Below are 21,190 nucleotides of genomic sequence, written 5' to 3' on the forward strand. Positions count from 1 at the left end.
TTAGACAGTTTATTATTAGTACTATGCTCCAATAAATACACACAAAATATACATGTGGATATAGCAGACAAGATACGGTACTATCTAGATATACCGTATCTATACCGTATCTACACTACAATTCTCAACTGAAATGTGGTTATTTGATTTTTACTGCTGGTGGATTATTATTATTTTCCCTCTTACGCAGGATGAAAAATAAAAGTGTCCTTAATGCTGAAAAATAAGAGGTTGTCTACGATAGTAAGATGTAATTACTTTCGGGCTTTGTCATAATGGAAAGTAATTCTACATTATTGTATCACCAGGCCTTTTCTCTTTCAGTTTTTTTCTTTTTTCACAATAGGAAAATTAAAATTTAGTGGCAGTTTCTTGGATGGTGTTTCTAAACTCCCCATGATTTATTTGATTTTTGTTTTCTAGTGTTATGTTCTAAATTTTGTTTAATTTTGTCACTTAAGGTATATTATTCATATTGCCTTTCCAACATCATGTATTCATATTCTTAGAAGTCATGGTTGCCATAAGACCTATCTGTGTCAGTGCGATGTAAGGCAACTTAAAAAAAATAAATAATAATGTCATGGAGTTTGTAGTACCAGCTCTTAAGTGTGAATGTGCACTTCATTATCTTTTTATTTGTTGGCAATTTCCTTTAAATTCTCTTTTGTAAATAATTAGGTAATTATATTTGTCTTATTTGAAATAAATTTGGTTTCTTGAATCTCTGTTATTTCACTCAAAGCATCAAGATGCAAAAGGTATGTGGCCATGCCCTGTACTGTTCATTTCAACATTACTATTTTTTATTGGCTTTACGTCTCACTAACTACTTTTACAGTTTTCGGAGACGCTGAGGTGCCAAAATTTAGTCCCGCAGGAGTTCTTTTATGTGCCAGTAAATCTACCGACATGAGGCTGACGTATTTTAGCACCTTCAAATACCACCGGACTGAGCCAGGATTGTACCTGCCAAGTTGAGGTCAGAAGGCCAGTACCTCAATCGCCTGAGCCTCTTAGCCCAGGATTATTATTATTATTATAATTATTATTATTATTGTTGTTGTTGTTGTTGTTGTTGATGATGATGATGATGATGATGATGATGATGATGATGATGATGATGATGATGATGATAATAATAACCAACAGGCAGCTGCAATCATGATAAACAGAAATTTCCGTGTTATGATTATGTGGTGAAATTTTAAGTTCTTGATCAGTTTGTCTACAATTTTTTTTTTGGCAATGGGCTTTACGTCGCACCGACACAGATAGGTCTTATGGCGACGATGGGATAGGAAAGGCCTAGGAGTTGGAAGGAAGCGGCCGTGGCCTTAATTAAGGTACAGCCCCAGCATTTGCCTGGTGCGAAAATGGGAAACCACGAAAAACCATCTTCAGGGCTGCCGATAGTGGGATTCGAACCTACTATTTCCCGGACGCAAGCTCACAGCCGTGCGCCTCTGCGCGCACGGCCAACTCGCCCGGTTTGTCTACAAATAAGGGTACTACTATTATACAACGGTGACTGATATGATGAAGTACAGTTATCATATGCATTCAAATGAAAATGTCATCATTATATGTTAGCTGTTACATCTGTAAATTTCTCATTCACTGAATACATGAAGCATTTCTCTCCCAATATTATCATTAATCAGAACACCAGAAACCTTTACCTGTTGAACTGCATCTGTATTATTTTGATGTAAAATTGGAATAAGAAAAAATATTTTTATGTATGTTTGAATGTATTTCTCTTTGTAGACCAAAGTTTGCCCTTTTGGATGAATGCACCAGTGCTGTTAGTATTGATGTTGAGAGTGAAATATATCAAGCTGTAAAAGATGCAGGCATTGTTCTTCTTACCATAACTCATCGCCCTTCACTCTGGTAAGTAAAAAGTATCTGGAAAAAATCTCTTATTTATACTGTTGCTTTCATGACCTGTAGATTTGATCAGTATACCAATGGCCAAGTGATTTCCAAGTTTCATCATTGTTGGAACAGACATAGTTGTGTTCAGATGTGTTTCTCTTCTGAGGACATGGAGCAAATTCTTTGTGAAATGTAAAGAATTCCTACAGTTTACTTCTTTGACAGATCAAAAACCCAAAATTCATCAAATGTCTTATTACCTGAAACAGTTACCATGACCATTTTTCACCTAGAAAAATTGAGATTTGATTCCCCATCAGGAAGTCATATTTACAAATGAAGCGAGGCATCTGGCCCTGAGATTTTATTTGGCCTTCACCAGAAATGAGCTCCAGTACGCAGAAAAATGTAGTGCTTAATAATTCTTGTATAGCATTAGAACCTATTTGTTTATGTATCAGTCTACTAGTTTGTCAGTACTGATGTGCAAGGTGAAATTTATCAAGTTGTATATGATGCATGCAATGCTTTTCTTACTGTTACTTATCGCCTTTAACTCAAGATAAATTCTCAAACGTCTGTTTTTATTTTTAAATACCTGTTACGTAAATTTGTATTATTTGCACTTAAATTTCTATATGCACATAGCAAAATATGGTGTTGCTCAAATCTCTGTTTCAATCTTGGTGACATTAACATGAATCATTGGAAGGCTTCCAATGGTTGAAAAATACTGCCAGAAAAAAAAAGTATGCAACATCCTCAAGGACTGTGTTCAGTGGCACCAGAATATAATATGTTCATACTGAGGGGTTGTTGTGTTAGTGATTCATTTGTCACAGACATCAGCGATCAGATCACGCTCAGCAGGCCTGTCAATGTGCACTCTCTTTTAACTCTGTAGGCAGTAACTCTGCTGAGGTTAGAGGTGAACAGTGTTTGCAACATTCATTTTAGGCTACAACCATGCACCGCCAACGAGTACATGCTCCTTTTGAACAGCTGCAGCCATTTGTACGGGGTCGCATTGTGGGCCTGCGAGAAGCTGGATGGACATATCGACGGATTGCGGTACATGTTGGGCACAATGTATCATTGGTGTGCCACTGCTTTCAGCAGTGGTCTGTGGAACATTCCCTCACCCGTAGACCAGGCTCTGGACATCCACGTAGCACAGATGCACGTCAAGATCGACGCATTGCGCAAGCAGCGGTAGCCAACCAAACATCATCCAGGAACAAAATATGGTCGCATATTGCACCTGCTGTGTCACCAAGGACCATTTGGGAACCATCTGCTTACAGCAGGATTACGATCACTTGTTCCTCTGGCCAGGCTACCACTGACACCACGACACCGCTAAGCATGGCTACTAAAGAGTCGCCTATAGAAGGGAATGGCATTCTGTCGTCTTCAGTGACGAGAGTAGATTCTGTCTGGATGCAAGTGATGGACGTACACATGTATGGCATTGACCTGGTGAGCGGCCTATTCCAGAGGGCATTTGTCCATGACACTCGGGTCCTACTCCAGGCTTCATAGTGTGTGGGGGGGCCATCAGTTACAACTCATGGTTGCAGTTCGTGTTTCTGCAGGGTAACATAACCAGTGCCTGCTACATTGCACAGGTTGTTGTCCCTGTGCTACTGCCATTTCTTTGAGAGGAAGGTGCTGTACTTTTTCAGCAGGACAGTGCATGTCAACATGCTTGGGACAGTCTATCTCAGGATGCCATTCGGCACCTTTATGATCATTTTCATGCGCGAATACACGCGCATTGCAGCCAGAAGAGAGTACACTGTGTATTGATGCAACTGTTTGGACACCCTTTACCGTGACGTGTGTTTCATTTGGTGTGATTTTGTAATCATATTGTCCCTGGAAAGGCAAATTATCGTAAGCGACAAAATATGAATTTTACAGGAGATGAAAAAATGATTAGCGAGTTGAATACTTGCTCTTTAGGTAGTTTCTGTTTTTATTCTACTCAAGAAATGAATTTTTCACCTTTACTGTCATATTAGCTTATATATTTGTTCAATTGTAGCGAAAAGGAACTTATTTTAAAGTTATGAATGTCACTTACGAATGTTTGCTGGTCATTGTTGAGTGCATTGTTTAACAAACTGTCCCTCTTACGATAGCTTTTGTAGCGCTTACGATATTTTGGAGGGATTGGTTTGAAGGAATGTAAGTAATGAGAATAATAAGATATTTGAATAATAATAATAATAATAATAATAATAATAATAATGTTATTGACTTTATGTCCCACTAACTACTTTTACGGTTTTCGGAGATGCCGAAGTGCTGGAATTTAGTCCTGCAGGAGTTCTTTAATGTGCCAGTAAATCTACAGACACGAAGTAAACGTATTTGAGCACCTTCGAATACTACTGAACTGAGCCAGGATTGAACCTGCCAAGTTGGGGTCAGAAGGCCAGCGCCTCATCCGTCTGAGCCACTCAGCCCAGCTTAAGAGATTTTCTTAAATGATTGTATTAAGAAAAGTAGATTAAGAAACAATAGAAAAATTGACTTACTACACTGCAATAAGAGAATCAGAATGGGAATTATGCTGATTACAGTACAATATTTAGAAAGGAACATTTTTATCAGTTCTCCTTAAATGTTTGTGGTAATAGATCACAGTGTTTGGAGTCGTAAGTCAGGTTTAGGTATTCATCTTGTGTCGCATGGTAATCTCCTTGTTGGATATCAGCCGTCAGTAATCAGAAGTACACTCAGTTTCTGCAACAACTCAATTGTTTGCCTAGTCTTTTCTTGAATGATTTCAAAGAACATGGAACTTATCATTGTATTCACGTTAAGTACACAATACAAAACAAATAAAATAAAAAATGAAATGCAGAAAAAAATAGGTACTTGTGCGGTACTATACATGTTTATTATATTACAGTACATAACTTACATAATAATAATAATAATAATAATAATAATAATAATAATAATAATAATAATAATAATAACTGATATAACTCAAATTTTATACACCAACTTATGGTTTTCCACAGTTCTCTGAAAGTCGCAACTCTGTTATATACAGTGGAACCTTGGATTGCGAGCATAATTCGTTCCGGCAACATGCTTGTAATCCAAAGTGCTCGTATATCACAGCAAATTTTCCTATATGGAACTATTGAAACACGGATGATTCGTCCACAGTACACAAAATATTCGCATAACGTTTCTGAAACAAAATATAAACTGCACTTTACCTTGCAATAGAATCATTGTTGATGTGAGGGAGATGAAAGATGACATGAGAAGAGTTACTGGGTAGCACGAATTTCACTAACGGAATCACTGCTATCTGTTGGCTTACTGGAACTGTTTTCTTTTCGTGCCACTTTAACGAGGAACCTGTCCAATGACTGTTGCTTTTGCCTCTTTTTGAGGATTTCACAAAAATGTGACGTTGCATTGTCATTGAACAGATTCATCGCTCGCACTGCTACAGCCTTATTTGGGTGGTGTTTTTCTATAAAATTTTGCACCATTTCCCACATTTTGCACTTCTCCCAAATCTCACTTGAAGTGAGAGATTCCATTGACTTTACCTCCTCCTCTTTCCCGGACGAGTTCTCCATAACCTCCTCCTGTTGTTCGCAATGCAGGTCCATCAGTTCGTTGGTGGTGAGTTCCTGGCTATGTTCTTCAACCAGCTCTTGAATGTCCGTGTCATTCACCTCCAGCCCCCATGGTCTTCCCTAAGGACACAATTTCATCGACAATCGGCGGCTCATTGTCACCAACAATCCCCTCAAAGTCACGTCCAAGAACCCAGTCAGGCCACAGCTTTCCCCCAGCGGAAGTGAGAGTTCTCTTGGTGACCCCATCCCAGGCTTTATCGATGATTTTCAGGCAGTTCACGATTTGGAAATGATTTCTCCAAAACTCTCGGAGGGTAAGGCTTGTTCCTTCAATCACTTCGAAGCATCGCTGAAATAGTGCTTTGGTGTATAGCTTCTTTAGGTTCGAAATGACTTGCTGATCCATAGGCTGGAGAAGTGGAGGAATTCCTCCAGTAAGTCGTCCTCAAGGCCTGGAGGACGAGCAGGAGCATTGTCCATAACCAGCAAGACTTTGAGCGGCAGATTATTTTCTGAAAGGTATTTCTTCACTACAGGACCAAAGACCTTGTTCATCCATTCAACGAAGAAAATATGAGTGTCCCAAGCCTTAGTGTTGGACCACCACATAACATTTAACTGGCTCTTCTACACCGTGCATTTCTGAAAGGCTCGTGGGTTCTCGGAATGATGCACAAGCAGGGGCTTTACTTTTAAATCCCTGCTAGCATTAGCACACAATAACAGGGTTAAATGGGCTTTCATGGGCTTGTGACCGGATATTGACTTCCCTTCTGCTGTAATTTAGGTCCTCTTAGGCATCTTTTTCCAAAAATGTCCTGTTTCATCACAGTTAAAACTTGCTTTGGCAGGTAACACTCGGTAACAATGAGCTTCTGGAACTCGGCATTGAATGCCTCAACTGCCTTAGCATCCGAACTGGAAGCCTCCCTGTGCCTAACAACACTATGGACGTCACTTCTCCTCTTAAAATTATCAAACCATCCCCTGCTGGCCTTGAAGATTTCTTCGACTTCTGTTGATGTATGTGAACTACATGGTTATTTACTTTCGAGGTCGGCGTACAACGTCTTTGCCTTCTCGCTGATTAAATTCTCGGTCACAGTATCACTTGCTAATTGCTTATTATTTATCCAAAAGAGAAGCAACTTTTCTACTTCTTCCAGAACACATGGCTGTTGCTTTGATACTCTTGTGACTTTTTTGCTGCATCTACCCCTTTAATTTCTTCTGAGACATTTAGACTATACTCCCCAGCTTTAAAATAATTTCAAATAGCATTAAAATGAAAAATATGAAAATAATATTCATTAAATAAAATACTCAATCGTTGTACCTTGTATTCACACTTAGTTCTTACCTGATTACTTACACATACAATATTTGATGGGCGCCAGCTACAACTCAGTGCAGCAATAATAGAATGAGAGTCTTGAATATCTCTAGGGTGTGGGGTAATAAGCTTATTTTTGACAACATACCATATAGGTTGGGAAAAGGAGATTGTCGTTTTGCTTCCCCATTAAATTTGAGGTTATCTAATTCTACCCTTGAAATAAAACTATAAATTAATTTGATAGAACAAAATATATTCTTGAAATTATTTTGATGAAAATAGTAAGACTGGCTGCGATAAAACAGATGAGAATATAAAAGTATGACATTACAACTGAAAGAAACTAGGCATTAATTTGAATTCCTCTTGACCAGACGTTTAAAAATTATACAAGAAATTTATCCCTCACTGGTTCACTTGACTGTACCTTCAACACTTCGAGTGTAATTATGACATATTCCTTTGAGTTGGTGTTTGCTGTAGGTATATCAAGCCTAATTTGGTGATGTATCCTTTTTGTTTCACTGACAACTAAGTATCCATGTGACTGCTGCTTCTCCATCCAGATGATAGGAGTGGAATCGTGGTTGAAAGAAGGGGTGGGTAATAGAGAAGTATTTCCAGAAGGGTACACAGTCTACCGTAGAGACCGAGGAGATAAAAAGGGAGGGGGGGTGTTTATTCTGGTGAAGGAAACTTACTGTTCACATGAATGGTTTACCGATGAAAGGGATGAAATATTAGGGATAAAATTAGTTTGTGATAATATGAAGGAGGTGGGAATTATAGGAACATACAGGCCTGGAAGAGAGGAAAGAGACATGGAAATCTTTGAAAAAATAATAGATTATACTCATGAAAACAATAATAATGATATGGTAATAATTGGGGGAGATCTAAATTTGCCTGAAGTTGAATGGAAAGGAGCTGCAAGTGAAGCCCATGAACAACAACTGGCAAATAAGTTAATTTGGGAGGGAGGATTTACACAAGTAGTACAAGAACCGACTCGTCTCAATAACTTCCTAGATGTATTCTTGGTTAAACCATGGGAAATTGTTGATAAAACTGAGGTAATTGAAGGAATAGGAGACCATAAGGCTGTAATAATGGATGTAGGACTCATACCAAAAAGGCTTAATAAGAGGGTTACACAAGACAAGAAATTGTACAGAAATACTAAAGTTGATGAATTTGGGACTTACCTTAAATCACAATTCAGTTGTTGGATAAGTGAAGGGAGTAACGTGGATACACTTTGGGCTAAATTTAAAGGAATTATTTGGGAAGGAGAGAAGAGATTTGTACCTGTTAAGAAGGGTAAAATGACCTCAGACCCTGTTTATTATACAAGGGAAATAAGAAAATTAAAAAGAAAATGTAGAATAGTAAACAGGAAAATCAAAGAGGGTAGGGAGAGTAGAGAAACTAGAAAACAGCTAATGAGGGAACTGAATAGAGTGAAAAAGGAAGCAAAAGAGAATTATATGAATGGCATACTTCAAGAGGGTAATGACCACAAAGGGAAATGGAAAAAGCTGTATTCATATATCAGGAATCAAAAAGGAAAAGGAGTCCAAATTCCTACAATGGTGGGAGAAGGGGGTGAACACTATTTAACAGATACTGAGAAAGCAAACCTATTTAGTAGGGAATTTAGAGATTCAGTAGATGATTGTCAAGAGTTGGAAACCGAAACAGAAGATAGAGAGGGAGAGAGACAGAGGGAAACAAGAAGCTTCTCATTCACAAACGAAGATATTTTCAGAGAAATCCAACTGCTTCAGCAAGGAAAAGCTGCAGGAAGTGATCAAATTACTGGGGAGGTATTAAAGACAATGGGGTGGTACATAGTGCCTTATTTAAAATTTCTCTTTGACTATGTCATAAATAATAGTGTAATACCAAAGGAATGGAAGGAATCTATAATAATACCAATTTATAAAGGAAAGGGTGATAAAAGGAAACCAGAGAACTACAGACCAATCAGCCTGACCAGTATAGTTTGTAAAATTCTGGAGAGTTTAATATCGAAGTACATCAGAGGGATATGTGATGATAAAAATTGGTTCATGAGGAGCCAGTATGGATTTAGAAAGAAATTTTCTTGTGAGGCACAACTGGTGGGATTTCAGCAGGACATATCAGATCAGTTGGATTCAGGAGGTCAGTTAGATTGCATAGCCATAGATCTTTCCAAAGCCTTTGATAGAGTGGAACATGGAATATTATTAAAGAAATTGGAGGGAATAGGATTGGACGTAAGGGTTACACGTTGGATAAAAGCATTTCTAAATTCAAGGGTTCAGAAAGTCAAAGTAGGAAATAATGTATCGCAGGAAGAGAAAGTTTGGAAGGGAATTGCACAGGGTAGTATAATCGGTCCGTTACTTTTCTTAATATACGCAAATGATTTAGGGAACAATATAACATCAAAAATAAGATTGTATGCAGATGACATAATTGTTTATAGAGAAATAAACAACATTGAGGATTGTTCAGAATTACAAAGGGTCCTTGAAAGTATCCAACAATGGGTTGAAGAAAATAATATGAAGGTTAATGGAGGCAAATCAACTGTTACAACTTTTACAAACAGGAGCTTTAAAACTGAATTTGAATATACTTTGGATGAGGTAGTTATCCCAAAAGATGGCAAGTGCAAATACTTAGGTGTGAGATTTGAAAGTAATTTGCACTGGAAGGGACATATTGATGACATTGTTGGGAAAGCATACAGATCATTACATGTCATAATGAGGCTACTTAAAGGATGCAACAAAGAATTAAAAGAAAAAAGTTACTTGAGTATGGTTCGTCCATTATTGGAATATGCAAACAGTGTTTGGGATCCTCACCAAGAATACCTAATAAAAGAAATAGATAGTGTGCAGAGGAAAGCAGCAAGATTTGTAACAGGGGATTTCAGGAGAAAGAGTAGTGTATCAGAAATGTTAAAGGAACTTGGGTGGGAAACTTTAAGTAAGAGAAGGGAGAAAACTAGACTTACAGGATTATATAGAGCCTATACAGGAGAAGAAGCATGGGGAGATATCCGTGAGAGGCTTCAGTTGGAAAATAATTATATCGGCAGGACTGACCACAAATATAAAATTAGAAGGAATTTTAGCAGAAGCGATTGGGGTAAATTTTCATTCATTGGGAAGGGTGTGAAGGAGTGGAACAGTTTACCAGGGGTAGTGTTTGATCCTTTTCCAAAATCTGTACAGATATTCAAGAAGAGAATAAACAGCAACAGAGAAAATAAATGAAGTGTTAGAGGGCATTCGACCGGTGCAGGTTATTGTAAATAAAAAAAAAAAATGTGTGTGAATAAATTAATTCCATCCCCTGGTCTAAGGAGTTTGGACAGCCAAAGTAGGGGACTGCCTGTAGGGGTGAAGTACAGTGGGGACTTCGAGGGCCCTGGGACCGCTACGGTAGCTGTGAAGGCCCTTCAGGAACTCTGAAAAGTGGTGGCAAAAGGGGCTCTGGTTAAGACGCAGCAGGTCGTTATGCTACTTAGGATCCAGAACGGGTAAAAAAAAAAATAGTAAATAAATAAATGCAATGTAAATATTAATGTTATACCAGTTTTATAGTATCATTTGAAGCAATTCCACATACTGTATATCAGTTGACTATATTTGTAAGTAGTACAGGAGATATTATAATTAGAATTTTGTAAACAATATAAATTTATTAAGGATGAGCTGTGTGTTTAATAGAAAACATTGTTAGCGTAAATTGTATAATATTGTATTATAGGAAAAATTTTCTTCTCTTGTTAATTTAATATTTAGTGCTTGACAATAATGTATTTTAGTGTACCATTTGCCACCGAGGTAGACACCTCATTTGCAAATAAAGAGATTTTGATTTTGATTTGATTTTTGATTTTTGATTTTGATCATCTCAGTACAACAGTTCTTGGCAAGTGTCTCCATCCATATGACTTCATGGCAAGTGTCTCCCTCCAACTGAACTCTCCAACTGAGGTCTCATCTTTCAATTGACTATCTCACTGTTCACCACCCATTTGACTGACTCTATAAGACGCTGGTCCTGGTATTTATAACCGTAGCTGACACACCTACGCAATATCCAGAAATAACTATAATATTACTCCCACCCGGCCGGCAACAAATGTTACATACAATGGTGAAATTGCCTGGGGCACTCAAGGAACTTCCCAAAAAATGAGCTCATTGCTAAATGCACACAATGACAGAGCGATGACTCGGCATTTACGGTAGCAGTATTGCAACATGTTTGTTGCAATGTCAAAACTTACTACACACAATACTTCCACATCTGATATATAGCAACTCCTACTGTACATGTCTTTAATATTAATCTACACACACATATATATACGCACAAATTAACTACAATCACGCAAGCGATAATCATTACAGAATTGAATTGAACAAAAATAATAATACAGATACAATAATAATAATAATAATAAAAATATCACAGATAAAATAATAATAATAATACCCCACTGTCGGCAGCCCTAGGTCTAGGAGAGGGAAGAAAGAGGCTGTAGCCTTAATTAAGGTACAGAACTAGCATTTGCCTGGTGTGAAAATGGGAAACCATGGAAAATCATATTTGAGTTTGCCGACTGGATTCGAACCTGCTACCTCCCGAATGCCTCACAGCTGTGTGACTAACCGCATGGCCAGCTTGTTCAGTCAAAATTCTCTTGACCATCCTCTACAACACTTTTGTTGTATCTACTATTTTTTGTTGTAACTATTCCCTTCTATACTGTTCTTGTGTTTTATTCTTTCTGTCCTCAGCTTCCATATTCGTAAAACTATGAACACTGAACAATTTATCGCATTTGTCCTCTTGTTATCTCAAACTTCAGTTTAGAATTTTCAGTGACATGATTCATTTTGTGCGTGAACGGTATGAATAGGTACTGACAATGACCCGATTTGTTTAGCTACTGACCGTAGTTGCTCATTCAAACCTGTCACAAGAAGCAGCCCCTTCTCTTCCCTTTTACCCTCTCTTGTGCATTCCACTAGTATACTAGCTGTCAATCAACATGCGATAGGTCCGCTAGTGGGCTTTGCCTTATGTTTCAAGTACCAAATCGATTTGAGACAGTTGCCTATAAAACATGTTCTACAGCAATGCTATTTTAATTTTTAAATTCAGATAGATTCTGATGATGCTTGTTGTTTAAAGGGGCCTAACATCTAAGGTCATTGGCCCCTGATAGATACTATAGAAATGACAGACACCAGTCACGAACAATGAAACTGAGGCATCTCACGTTCCCTCCTGAATGCAAACTTGTCACGATAATAAAATACTGCGTTGTTTTCTGTGTTAGTAAGCCTGAAGCTATAAATTTTGGAGATTTTTTGTTCAACTTTAGAAAATCAAACATCTCATTCATTATTTAAGTAAACTTTTAATCTGGAGAACTTAATATATTTTAGTAATTCTAGCTCAGGCTGATCATACATAACATATTTCTATCCAGGATAATTCAAATTAAGAATTTATTGTATTGAATAATGATTAGAGTAAATTAAACCCAATTTTTAAAGCACATGCACATAATTTGAATGAGTAGTCCCCTCATTAGTTTACTGTAATAGAAAGTATGCTATAATGGGATATACAGTATAGAAATTTGTTTTCTTTGCATATTATTTTATAATAAAGACTCTGATTAATTTGTAATAAAGATTTTGTAGTTGGAAACTTTGGTCTGGGAACTAGAGGTCTGCAAACAACCCAGTTTGTTCCCTCGCGCTCATTCAAACCTCATATGGTCGATCATATCTTGGTCGACTTTGAGCAGGTTGGCTAGCAACATAAGGCACTTATGGACAGTATCAACGATGTTATGATGATCAAACTTACAAGGAGCGAGGAAAGGAGAGTGGCTGACTATAAAATATTGTACCAAAAAACCAAACCCCTTGGCGCAACAGCCTCAAAGGGCCTTGACCTATCAAGCGACTGCTGCTCAGCCCGAGGGCCTGCAGATTGAGGTGTTATGTGGTCAGCACAACGAATCCTCTTGGCCGTTATTCTTGGGTTTCTAGACCGGGGCCACCATCTCACAGATAACTCCTTAATTGAAATCACGTAGGTTGAGTAGACCTCAAACCAGCCCTCAGGTCCAGGTAAAAATTCCTGTCCTTGCCGGGAATCTAACCCTGGGCCTCTGGGTAAGAGGCAGGCATGCTACCCCTACACCGCGGGGGCAGCTCATAAAATATTGCATGCAATGCAAATATTTCAACAAAATATGCATTGAAGTAATGTAATTACACACTTACTACAACCTGTGACAAAGTTCGGTGAATGAAGTTAGAATGGTCGGTCCGGCAACACTGGCGACACGCAACATTGCACCTGCGTAGCAGCAGGTCTTGACCACCTGCTCCCAACGTTGTTCAGTTGAGCATTGTGTGTGCGCCATGTAAGACCTGTTTGACACAGTGCGTGTTTAGTGCATTGGTTCTGAACTGCGAACAGGAGCATGAATGACCAAAAAATCAATGTACAGTTTTGTTTTAAGCTTGGCAAGACACCGAAAGAAATGCATGCAATGCTGGTACATGTTTATGAAGATCAAGCACTGTCCTTGAAGTGTGTGTATGAGTGGTTCTCCTGTTTTTGAGGAGGCCGGGAAAGTGTTTCTCACAACCCCCGTAGCGGAAGACCAGCAACCGCCGCCAGTGATGAAAACATTGAGAAGGTTAGGACATTAATCACGAACGATCGGCGATTAACTGTGCGCATGATAGCGGATGAACTGCTGATTAACAATATTCCTGACATCCAACGAAACGTGACGAGGCTTTTGAACACCATCCCAAGGGAAGCCTTCTTACAAAGTTTCCAGGACATATATCGCCGATCTCAGCAGTGCATAGTTATGGGAGGGGACTATTTCGAAGGACAGTAAGGTCACTGTCGTGCATTGTTCATCTATTTTTTGATAGTACAAGACTATTCACCAAACTTTGTCACAGGTTGTATAAACACTGTGAGATCAACTTGTCACGTTAGTAGACACAGACATTAACTTATACCGTCTTTCACCCCATCACAAATATTCATCATTATTGTGTTGTCTGTTTTATTATAGAATGAATCAAGAGAGCTTCATTTACTTGGTTAAGTGACACTCCAGAGATGAAGAGAGATTTTTACCTAATGCATGGATTTTCACAAAACTTTGTGGGAATGTCACCTACATAAAAGTAGAGATACCATGAACATTTCTTTAATATACAATTAATAGTTTTTTCAAAATAAATTTTTGTTGTTGGGATTTAAAAAATTTTTTTCATGAAATTTAATGGTTCATGTTTGTGGGTTACTGTAGTCACGTCCTAGTTCGTGAACCATGGGCAACGGCTGAGTGGCCTAGTAAGTGGTCCTGAGAGTCGGGATACCAGTTGCTATGGAATGGGAGTGGGCATCTCGGACATATTCTGAGTCGTGGCCCTCCTTGTGCTCAGGCGGCCAGGACTACACAATTCACCGGTGGTCCATAACCCGTTAGAGGAGAGATCCTCACTTGGACTATGTGCAAGTAGGGCAGCATCCTGCTTCATGAATTTACCGAGCTCGGAACACTTTAAGCAAGCCTTGGACCTATGGGAGTAATGGAGTCCCACTCCCATTTGACAGGCGAGGGACTCCTTGGAAACAACTTGGCGAACGATATGGAATTTGATGGGGAGCTATCAATATTAATCAATATTAATGGGGCTTATGGAAGAAAGAAGGTAGAACTTGCTGAGTCAGCAAAGAGGATGCATCTAGATGTGCTAGGAGTAAGTGATATTCGGGTAAGGGGAGATAAGGAGGAAGAGATAGGAGATTATAAAGTGTACTTGACGGGTGTTAGAAAGGGAAGGGCAGAGTCTGGGGTAGGGCTCTTTATCAAGAATACCATTGCACGCAACATAGTTTCTGTTAGGCACGTAAGTGAGCGAATGATGTGGGTAGATTTGTCATTGGGAGGAATTAGGACAAGAATTGTGTCCGTGTATTCACCATGTGAGGGTGCAGATGAGGATGAAGTTGACAAGTTTTATGAAGCATTGAGTGACATCGTGGTCAGGGTCAACAGCAAGGATAGAATAGTGCTAACGGGCGATTTCAATGCGAGAGTTGGGAATAGAACTGAAGGATACGAAAGGGTGATTGGTAAATGTGGGGAAGATATGGAAGCTAATGGGAATGGGAAGCGTTTGCTGGACTTCTGTGCTAGTATGGGTTTAGCTGTTACGAATACATTCTTCAAGCATAAGGCTATTCACCGCTACACATGGGAGGCTAGGGGTACCAGATCCATAATAGACTATATCTTAACAGACTTTGAATTCAGGAAATCTTTTAGGAATGTACGAGTTTTTCGGGGATTTTTTGATGATACAGACCATTATCTGATCTGTAGTGAACTAAGTATCTCTAGGCCTAGGGTAGAGAAAGTGAAATCTGTCTGCAAACGAATAAGGGTAGAAAATCTCCAGGATGAGGAAATTAGAAGTACATGGATATGATTAGTGAGAAGTTTCGAACAGTAGACAGTAAGCAGGTTCAGGATATAGAAAGTGAATGGGTGGCATACAGGGATGCTGTAGTAGAAACAGCAAGGGAATGCCTAGGAACAACTGTGTGTAAAGATGGGAAAAGGCGAACATCTTGGTGGAATGATGAAGTGAGAGCAGCCTGTAAACGTAAAAAGAAGGCTTATCAGAAATGGCTCCAAACAAGGGCCGAGGCAGACAGGGATATGTACGTAGATGAAAGAAACAGAGCGAAACAAATAGTTGTTGAATCCAAAAAGAAGTCATGGGAAGATTTTGGTAATAACCTGGAAAGGCTAGGTCAAGCAGCAGGGAAACCTTTCTGGACAGTAATAAAGAATCTTAGGAAGGGAGGGAAAAAGGAAATGAACAGTGTTTTGAGTAATTCAGGTGAACTCATAACAGATCCCAGGGAATCACTGGAGAGGTGGAGGGAATATTTTGAACATCTTCTCAATGTAAAAGGAAATCATCATGGTGGTGTTGCAAACAGTCAAGCTCATGGGGAGGAGGAAAATGATGTTGGTGAAATTATGCTTGAGGAAGTGGAAAGGATAGTAAATAAACTCCATTGTCATAAGGCAGCAGGAATAGATGAAATTAGACCTGAAATGGTGAAGTATAGTGGGAAGGCAGGGATGAAATGGCTTCATAGAGTAGTCAAATTAGCGTGGAGTGTTGGTAAGGTACCTTCAGATTGGACAAAAGCAGTAATTGCACCTATCTATAAGCAAGGGTACAGGAAGGATTGCAACAACTATCGAGGTATCTCATTGATTAGTATACCAGGCAAAGTATTCACAGGCATCTTGGAAGGGAGAGTGCGATCAGTCGTTGAGAGGAAGTTGGATGAAAACCAGTGTGGTTTCAGACCACAGAGAGGCTGTCAGGATCAGATTTTCAGTATGCGCCAGGTAATTGAAAAATGCTACGAGAGGAATAGGCAGTTGTGTTTATGTTTCGTAGATCTAGAGAAAGCATATGACAGGGTACCGAGGGAAAAGATGTTCGCTATACTGGGGGACTATGGAATTAAAGGTAGATTATTAAAATCAATCATAGGCATTTATGTTGACAATTGGGCTTCAGTGAGAATTGATGGTAGAATGATTTCTTGGTTCAGGGTACTTACAGGAGTTAGACAAGGCTGTAATCTTTCACCTTTGCTGTTTGTAGTTTACATGGATCATATGCTGAAAGGTATAAAATGGCAGGGAGGGATTCAGTTAGGTGGAAATGTAGTAAGCAGCCTGGCCTATGCTGACGACTTGGTCTTAATGGCAGACTGTGCCGAAAGTCTGCAGTCTAATATTTTGGAACTTGAAAATAGGTGCAATGAGTATGGTATGAAAATTAGCCTCTCGAAGACTAAATTGATGTCAGTAGGTAAGAAATCCAACAGAATTGAATGTCAGATTGGTGATACAAAGCTAGAACAGGTCGATAATTTCAAGTATTTAGGTTGTGTGTTTTCCCAGGATGGTAATATAGTAAGTGAGATTGAATCAAGTTGTAGTAAAGCTAATGCAGTGAGCTCGCAGTTGCGATCAGCAGTATTCTGTAAGAAGGAAGTCAGCTCCCATACGAAACTATCTTTACATCGGTCTGTTTTCAGACCAACTTTGCTGAAGTTGGGTGGACTCAGGATATCTTATTCATAAGTTAGAAGTAACAGATATGAAAGTAGCAAGAATGATTGCTGGTACAAACAGGTGGGAACAATGACAGGAGGGTAGTTGGAATGAGGAGATAAAGGCTAATTTAGGAATGAACTCGATGGATGAAGCTGTACGCATAAACCGGCTTCGGTGGTGGGGTCATGTGAGGCGAATGGAGGAGGATAGGTTACCTAGGAGAATAATGGACTCTGCTATGGAGGGTAAGAGAAGTAGAGGGAGACCAAGACGACGATGGTTAGACTCTGTTTCTAACGATTTAAAGATAAGAGGTATAGAACTAAATGAGGCCACAACACTAGTTGCAAATCGAGGATTGTGGCGACGTTTAGTAACTTCTCAGAGGCTTGCAGACTGAACGCTGAAAGGCATAACAGTCTATAATGATAATGTATGTATGTATGTATGTATGTATGTATTTAATTAACATGTTAATGTAAATTCGTAATTAGGTAGATAATACTTCTTTTAAGAGCACTACGTATAGATTTTGTATACATAATTTATATAAGGAGATGTATCGTACTAAAGTTTGTGTAATTTTTACATTCTAAAATTTTGGACTTAAAATTCCCTACTACTTGAAAAAAAAAAACTGCAATCAAAAATTCCATATGCAGGTTTCTTAATATAGCTATGATACATATACCATACAAATTTTGTTACATTTGGCAGAATATTATGGGAGAAAAATGGGGCTTAAATGTAAAATTACAATTGGCAAACAAAGCATTATTACAGTGATAAATTGTTTAAATTCAGCGGAATAACTTAGTGACAAGAGAAAAGAAACTCAATCCTTCTATTTCAATCATTAAAAAAATGTCACCAAAATTACCAAAATATTGATTTTTATCTCCAGAGTGTCTCCTTAAGCGAGCTCCTTTGTCATTAATAAAGTTACCAGCTGAACCGAAATTTCTTTCATTGCCGCTTTGAAGGCTGGAATAGACAATATTTTCTTTGCTAGCAGAGCAAGTCTTGGATATTCTGCACTGTTATTTTTCCACTATGCAAGGGGATCGTCATCAAAAAGGCGACCTTTTAATAAATAAATCGTTGTTGTAAGAATATCGGCAACATTTATTCGTCCGTAGTCTGCACCAGTATTAACTCGTTTTTGACATAGATCTAGGAACCTGTTCCCAAAACAACTGTAAAGGAAGGGAGACCTGTTGCATACACATTTTGACACACTTCTGTGTAATGTTTGGTTTGATATAATGTAATACTGTATTTGGTGAATACACTGTATTCAGCCGCACTTTACACACATGTGCTTTCATATGTGAGTTAGTAGATGCAAACGTAAATGAAGAAGCACAACATTTACATGGCACATACCTTATGTGTTGACCATTCCCAGTTGTTACCAGTAAGGAGTATTCCCACACTTTACTCTTCATCTTTCCTTTATTTAGTAATCCATATTGCTTCCTCTCAGGTTTTGCTTTCACCCTCCCTGTCTTTGGACTCCCGTTCCATATTCAAAACGAATGTTGTAGTGATTGCGAATGTGAATCAGTCAGACTGAATGCAGTGCGTTCATTCAGACTGTCGAGCGCCAAGCGGTCAATCAGGTCACACTGACTAGCGAAGCAGGACTTAACTTCACGACTACCTCTTTCAACCGACCATACACAGGGAATGCAGACCTTTACTGGGAACCAGAAGTAATAGGGGTGACCAATTTGTAGACTTTTACAAGGCATAGAGACAATGTGTAATGAATACATTCTTCAAATTACCAAAAAAAGACACCTGTACACTTGTAAATTTCCCTATAGTATAATATGAAATCAAACTTACTATTTTACAATAAATGAAAGAGGAAAAAACTCAGTTGAATTAGTCAGGGCCTACCGTGGAACAGATATTTCTTCTGATCATTATTTGCTGCTTAAACTAAAAAGAATGAAATCTTGGAACACCTGCAAATCCTACAATTACAAAATGTGGTGACACATTAAAATATGAACTAGAAAGCCAGTTTGGTGATATCAGCTATCACAACAATAACAAAGATGTACAAGAATCTGCAACAAATTTAAGAACATAGAAATACAAGTCACAGACTTAAAGCAGAGGACAGAAACTACTAGAAACAACAGTGGTTGACTACCGAAATTTTGAAATTAATGGATAAAAGCAGCCAAAACAAAAATTAAAACCAAAAACAGTGGAACCTCGGATTGCGAGTAACTTGATCTACGAGTGTTTTGCAAGACGAGCAAGTATTTAAAATAAATTGTAACTTGATAAGCGAGTGAGTTTTCGCAATACGAGCGTCACATGTACGTACGTTTCCACCTCCCCTGTGCCTTTGTTTTCCCCTCCCCCTGCCACTCTCTTTCCTGGGAAAGTGTGTGTAATCATTTCCCGCGCTGGACTTCAGTTGGCGTGCCAACACCGTATAGTCAACACTGTACGAGTGTACATGTTTTGTTTCTGTCATTTGTGATATAGGGCCCTGTGAACGAAAAGAAGGCTAAAAAGGAATTCGGTCGGAAGAAGGAGATGATTACAATGGAAGTTAAGAAGGAAATGATCGAAAAACACGAATGAGGTATGTGAGTGGCTGATATCGCAAGATTTTATAACAAGTCTATGTCAACGATTTGCACAATATTAAAGAAGAAAGAAGAAATAAAAGGGGTGGATGCAGCAAAAGGAGTCACAATAGTATCAAAGCAACGGCCACGTGTTCTGGAAGATGTAGAAAAGTTGCTTCTCTTTTGGATAAATGATAAGCAACTAGCAGGCGATACTGTGAGCGAGAATTTAATCTGCGAGAAGGCAAGGACATTGTACGCCAACCTTGTAAGTAAATTACCATGTAGTTCACATACGTCAACAGAAGTTGAAGAAAGCTTCAAAGCCATTACGGGATGGTTTGAGAACTTATAAGAGGAGAAGTGGCATCCATAGTGTTGTTAGGCACGGGGCGGCTTCCAGTTCGGATGCTAAGGCAGTTGAAGCATTCACTGCTGAGTTTCAGAAGCTCATTGTTACCGAGTGTTACCTGCCACAGCAAGTTTTTAACTGCGATGAAACGGGACTGTTTTGGAAAAAGATGCCAAAGAGGACCTACATTACAGCAGAAGAGAATTCAATGCCCGTCACAAGCCCATGAAAGGCCTTTTAACCCTGTTATTGTGTGTTAATGCGAGCGGGGATTTAAAAGTAAAGCCCCTGCTTGTGTATCATTCCAAGAATCCACAAGCCTTCAAGAAATGCAAGGTGCAGAACAGCCAGTTAAATGTTATGTGGAAGTCCAACACTAAGGCTTGAGTCACTCGTATTTTCTTCGTTGAATGGATGAACGAGGTCTTTGGTCCTGTAGTGAAGAAATACCTTTCAGAAAATAATCTGCCGCTCAAAGTCTTGCTGGTTATGGACAATGCTCCTGCTCATCCTCTAGGCCTTGAAGACGTCTTACTGGAGGAATTCAAGTTCATTAAGGTTAAGTTCCTTCCTCCTAACACTACTCCACTTCTCCAGCCTATGGATCAGCAAGTCATTTCGAACTTCAAGAAGCTATACACCAAAGCACTATTTGAACGATGCTTTGAAGTGACCGAAGGAACAAGCCTTACCCTCCGATAGTTTTGGAGAAATCATTTCCACATCGTGAACTGCCTGAAGATCATCGATAAAGCCTGGGATGGGGTCACCAAGAGAACTCTCACTTCCGCTTGGGGAAAGCTGTGGCCTGACTGTGTTCTTGGATGTGACTTTGAGGGGACTGTTGGACTGTTGTTGACAGTGAGCTGCCGATTGTCGATGAAATTGTGTTCTTGGGGAAGACCATGGGGCTGGAGGTGAATGACACGGACATTCAAGAGCTGGTTGAAGAACATAGCCAGGAACTCGCCACCAACGAACTGATGGACCTGCATTGTGAACAACAGGAGGATGTTATGGAGATCTCGTCCGATGATGAGGAGGAGGAAAAGTCAATGGAATCTCTCACTTCAACTGAGATTCGGGAGAAGTGCAAAATGTGGGAATCGGTGCAAAATTTTGTGGAAAAACACCGCCCGAATAAGGCTGTAGCATTGCGAGCGATGAATCTGTTCAATGACAATGCAATGTCACATT

General features: G+C 39.0%; 1 protein-coding gene across 2 annotated transcripts in view; it reads left to right on the forward strand.

Moving 5' to 3' along the window:
• The window catches only part of Abcd1 (ATP binding cassette subfamily D), a 349,165-nt gene that overhangs the window by 281,965 nt on the left and 46,010 nt on the right, over window positions 1-21,190 (forward strand). For both annotated transcript variants that reach the window (XM_067140944.2, XM_067140945.2), the window contains one exon: window positions 1,771-1,896. In XM_067140944.2, coding sequence (XP_066997045.2) covers window positions 1,771-1,896 — 126 coding nt within the window. The remainder of the gene's footprint in view (window positions 1-1,770; window positions 1,897-21,190) is intronic.

The sequence above is a fragment of the Anabrus simplex genome, chromosome 2, assembly GCF_040414725.1.
Source record: "Anabrus simplex isolate iqAnaSimp1 chromosome 2, ASM4041472v1, whole genome shotgun sequence".
NCBI lineage: Eukaryota > Metazoa > Arthropoda > Insecta > Orthoptera > Tettigoniidae > Anabrus > Anabrus simplex.